The sequence below is a fragment of the Etheostoma cragini genome, chromosome 11, assembly GCF_013103735.1.
Source record: "Etheostoma cragini isolate CJK2018 chromosome 11, CSU_Ecrag_1.0, whole genome shotgun sequence".
Taxonomy (NCBI): Eukaryota; Metazoa; Chordata; class Actinopteri; order Perciformes; family Percidae; genus Etheostoma; species Etheostoma cragini.
In genome coordinates, this window is record NC_048417.1 from 1,956,369 (window position 1) to 1,961,675 (window position 5,307).

General features: G+C 41.7%; 1 protein-coding gene across 1 annotated transcript in view; it reads right to left on the minus strand.

The window, feature by feature from the left end:
* Window positions 1–555: 555 nt before the first annotated feature.
* Window positions 556–5,307, minus strand: part of wdr75 (WD repeat domain 75) — a 16,030-nt gene continuing 11,278 nt past the window's right edge. Inside the window, exons 15-19 of the mRNA XM_034885992.1 lie at window positions 3,670–3,839; window positions 2,539–2,598; window positions 1,519–1,659; window positions 1,305–1,396; window positions 556–927 (exon numbers count right to left, since the gene is read on the minus strand). Coding sequence (XP_034741883.1) covers window positions 720–927; window positions 1,305–1,396; window positions 1,519–1,659; window positions 2,539–2,598; window positions 3,670–3,839 — 671 coding nt within the window. The 3' untranslated portion in view covers window positions 556–719. The remainder of the gene's footprint in view (window positions 928–1,304; window positions 1,397–1,518; window positions 1,660–2,538; window positions 2,599–3,669; window positions 3,840–5,307) is intronic.

The following is a 5,307-nucleotide window of genomic DNA, read 5'->3' on the forward strand; positions in this document are numbered from 1 at the left end:
GAGGGAAAACATGCTTGTTGCAAAAGAAGAGAAAAAGGGGAAACATGCATGTTGCAAAAGAAGAGAAAGAGGGGAAACATGCATGTTGCAAAAGAAGAGAAAGAGGGAAACATGCATGTTGCAAAAGAAGAGAAAGAGGGAAACATGCATGGTGGAAATGTGTTGATAGAAGCCTGAAGTGCAGCGAGAGATAACTCCCGGAGGAGGACGTGCTGCAGGCTGCAAGAGAACTAAGACATGGAAAAAAAGATTATTTTCCAACAAGATAACAACCACAAGCACGCAGTCAAAGGTCTGCAGGAACGCCACTAAACACTAAGGTTAGTAGTCTAAAGAGGGAGAGTCACAATCCAGACCAGTGTAGTCCAGAGTTCTTGGCTTAAGGCTTCAGACTGACAGATGATCCGGGTCAAGCTGGAGCAGTTTGTTCGAATGTGTAATCTGATCCAAACCGGTCCACAGTGACTCGAGGGTGTCATTCTTCCAAAGGAGAGGATTCATGTGGAATCAGATGTTTTCTGTTTTGTAATTAACTGCCTAGAGATGTTTAGTTTCTTCTCTTTTCCAAAATAAATCCATTCTGATAGATCATAACCCAATAAATCATTTCTTTAATTAAAACCCACTGATGTGCTGAAAACGTCCTATAGGCACCGTGTGTGTGTGTGTGTGTGTGTGTGTGTGTGTGCGTGCGCGAGTGTCTTTCCACAGGGTCATGCTCAAGACTGCAGGAGGCCTGTGAACCAGCTGTGGTCCAGTTTCTTCACCCTTCTCAGTTCCCTAAGCTGGGCCTTGGTCAGACCGGGGCCCCCCTGGCCCCCCAGCGACGCCTCCTCCTGTCTCCGGGTGCCTGACTCCATTTCCCCTTCTGAATCCTCTTCCTCTTTCTCGCTCTCCATTTCCTCCTCTGCAGGTTTAGTTTCCTCCCTGAGAACATGGGAACAGAGTCACATTTCCCGCGTGCACTGCTGCCAGGCTCTTAAGTCGCAGAGTCATGGAAACCCTGAATCTCAGCGTTTTGTCGAGTCATGGAAACCCTGAGTCTCAGCGTTTTGTCGAGTCATGGAAACCCTGAGTCTCAGCGTTTTGTCGAGTCATGGAAACCCTGAATCTCAGTGTTTTGTCGAGTCATGGAAACCCTGAATCTCAGCGTTTTGTCGAGTCATGCTGACATTCAGACCCACAGTGATAAATACATAGTCAATATTACCATACTAACAATAAATGTGTATTTTAATGGTTTTCGGTTCTTATCGGCCTACAGCTGGCTAAGGTTGTCGGAGCGACCTTAGTGGACTACTGACCTGCTGTTGCTAACGGAGATGAGCAGCGACTCTACAAACATGGAGCAGAGGAAAGTCGTAGAGGGCAAGACGTGGGCCGGTGTCTGCAGAAGCTGTCAAGAAAAAAGAAAAGAAAGAAGCTTTATTGCTCTAGAAATCTTATAAGTCGTTGTCACAAGTTTGAGATGCACAAACAACGAGGTAGACATGATCAACGCAGCGCTGAACTACTGACCTCTCTGATAGCACCAGAGCCCCGCGGCAGAGGCCTCCTCTCAGCAGACGGGCCACTCAGGGGGTCAGGATCCTCCTGCTGACGGTGTTTCCCCAGCAACAGGTAGAATGGTGTCATGGCGACGGTGTCATCGATTACAAGCTTGAAGGGGGAGGGAGGGGAGGGGGGAGAATCCCAATGTCAGTAAACACAGGAAGGTCTCTTTGTCAATTAAGAGAGTTCACAAGGGACAGGACAGAGGTAAATCTGGTTTTATCTGATGGAGAGTGGAGAAAGACTAGATGAGAGAAAGAAAGGAGGTATATGTGGATCTATTGTATTCTCTCCTTAATAAAAAGAGGTATAGTTGCATTCTTTGTATTCTTTCTCTAATAAAGAGGAGGTATAGTTGCATACTTTGTATTCTTTCTCTAATAAAGAGGAGGTATAGTTGCATACTTTGTATTCTTTCTCTAATAAAGAGGAAGTATAGTTGCATACTTTGTATTCTTTCTCTAATAAAGAGGAGGTATAGTTGTATTCTTTCTCTAATAAAGAGGAGGTATAGTTGTATTCTTTCTCTAATAAAGAGGAGGTATAGTTGCATACTTTGTATTCTTTCTCTAATAAAGAGGAGGTATAGTTGCATACTTTGTATTCTTTCTCTAATAAAGAGGAGGTATAGTTGCATACTTTGTATTCTCTCCTTAATATAAAGGTGGATTTGAAAACTACGGCTACATGGATCCAGAGAGAGCTCCTTTATTGGACTGTTTCAGTAACGCTAGCTGAGCCGATCCACCAGTAACCTGCACTCACTCCAGAAGAAAACATGAGAAGCTAACAGTTTTTATTGTGTTAGTTTAGTTATTCCGACTGCCAGGCCATGAGGAGGCGAGTTCAGTCAACCTGCTCTCAGCATGCTTTGTATTTAACATCCTGAGGTGTTGAACAGCGTGTGTGTGTGTGTGTGTGTGTGTGTGTGTGTGTCCGTCCGCTGGATGACACGGAGCAGCGGCTGGTGCTCAGGTGTGCTGTTACCTGTTTGCTGGACGCCATCAGTCGGTCTTCCTCCGCCTTGGTGGTGAATGTCATGAGGTCCTGCAGAGGAGAGTCCACATCGGCATCAACAACAACAACAACAGCATGCAGAATGTGCAAAAGGTTATTATGGAGCAAAGTATTTTATATATAATACTGCAGTTCCTTCTCCCCGTGACTTTCAGGTCACATAGGACGTCAGAGAGAGGACCCAGAACCTGAAGATTTAGCTCGTCTCCATTCGGTTTGATCAAATTCACTCAATTTACCAGTAACAATTAGGTCACCTCATTATACATGTCAGCGTAGCGCCCCCTTTGGACCAATCACGGTAATTTAAATACATCAGAATCAGAAATACTTTATTGATCTCCGAAGGGAAACTCTGTGTTGCAGTTGCACAAATAGTATAAATACCAGAGTAGAAATACAAGAAATAAAGAACTATAAGGAATTGGATATCTACGGTATTTACATAAAGGAATGTTATTATACATTATTTACACAATTAACATAATTAAGGATTTGGAATGGTGAAAAGTTAAATAATAATGATAATAATAATAATTGTAGTAGTTGAAATTGCACACATGTCAGGCCAGTGTTATTGCACAAAACAGATAATACAGATAATATTGTCTAGTTCCAACCTCTCTAAGTGTAAGTGTGTGTGTGTGTGTGTGTGTGTGTGTGTGTGTGTCAGACACTTAGAGGGAGGAGTTAAAAAGTTTGATGGCCACAGGCAGGAAAGACTTCCTGTGGCGCTCTGTGGTGCATTTTGGGAGAATGAGACTATCACTGAAAGTGCTCCTGTGATTTATCAGCAAACCATGGAGTACATTTACATTTAAAGAAATGCCACATCATAATAACCAAACAGATTACTTTCCCACAGAGAAAATACAGCATATCTGTTCTATTAAAAGTAAAAAGACCCGTTTGTTTCAAACTGCCTCTGCCAGCCGATGTAAACCAGCCCCCCCCCCCCCCCCCCCCCCCCCCCCCCCCCCCCCCCCCCCCCCCCGGTGTGTATCGTCCGTTATCAAACAGAAGAGTATGGCTACTAGGTTATAATCTTAGTGATCAGGTAAATAGAAAACATGTGGCTGGTTGGGTGAGTTCCTCTCCTACCATGTAGGGCGTGAGGAAGTAGAGCTGGGAGTGGTTGAGCCACTGGCTGCTCTCCTCACAGCTCTCCAGCAGCTCGTCCCTCGGGGCGAAGACAGCGCGGGTCACCTTCCCCGAACACACGGCCTTCTGGGAAAACACGGGCCGAGGCTCGCTGGGCTTAAAAACAAACACTGGAAATAGACAAAGGAAGAACAGTAAATACAAAAAGAAAAACGTACATTACAACAGTAACATGCGTTTGTACAGCAGATAGACAGAAAGATCTAAAAGCCATCGTATAGTCTAAGGACTTCAACACTTGTGTTGTCCTCGGGTCAAACTGACCCTTTTTAAAGTGTTTTATATCAGAAATATGGATTTCTTTCACCCAAATTACCCACAAACAACATGAATGATTCCATATAGCGTTCTTTAGGTAAGATTAATGATTACTTTCATTGAATTCTTTGGGTGTTTTATTGAATCTTATGATCAACATCCTCTGATCTTAACTATTAGTCAAAGTAATTCATAATTTCTGCATTTTTAACTAAACACGTATGTATAATTTGATATAAATGAGGTTTGTTAATCATGAATTGCAAGAATAAGTGTAAAACCTTATTATTAAACCAGCTCAGTTTTTTTTTTTTTAAAGCTCCAATAGCTGGAAAAACTGAGAAATAAATCAGAAAAAGCGACAAAAACATTGGAAAAAGCACAAATAAATATTCATTTTCAATGTTGACCTGGAAGGACGAGTTCATGGTTAACAGGAAAACAACACAAAAACAGAAATACAGCGTAGACAACATCACACATAGAGGAGAGGAACAGGTCACATGTGGCAGTGTCATTTTTGAATTACACGGCGTTCTAACATGGCCTTAAATTCATTTAAAGGACCAGATCATTTAGATGGAGCAAGTTTTTGCAAGTTATTCCAAGAGCATTTTGCTAAACATTTGCTACTATTTAGCAAATGTTTAGTGCTGCTAGGATTGCTAAAAGTTTTCATCAGCCCCCACAGCTCAATGACAGCGTCTCGTAGAGTCAAAGCACGCAACTTATGAGGCTGTGTGTTCATAAAGCATCCACTGCAACACATGATAACACAGGCTAAAAGTACATTTGGTTATCTTTCTCACATTTGAACTTTAGGACTTCCTGTGAAAATCCGTTACATGCCACTCAAGTCAGACCTGTGCTGTCTGTTGTCGTGGTTACAGTGGGTTTAAATTTGATTTTACAAACAAACAAACATTTCCGTGCTTTGAGACGTGATGACAACCTTGAACGGCTGAACCAGCCCAGATTGACGCCGCTCCGTCCGGCTCGTTTATTTCCAGTAATCTTACTTTTTCCTCATGATAACGTCAATAATTTTAGTTGATGTTCATTCTTAGTTCAAGTTCAATAGTTATAGTTATATATAGCGACTCATTTTATCATCTCTCCACCATATTGTTTAAAAACAAAAGGACTAAAAACATTTATTTTTAGCAGAACCTATGAGTTTTAACAATGTTGTTGCACTATTTTTATGTATTTTAAACTGATGTTTTTATCATCTTACCTGTAGCACTTTGAGGTTTGTCTTAAATGTGAAGTGCATTACAAATGACATTTATTATTATTATTATTATTATTATTATTATT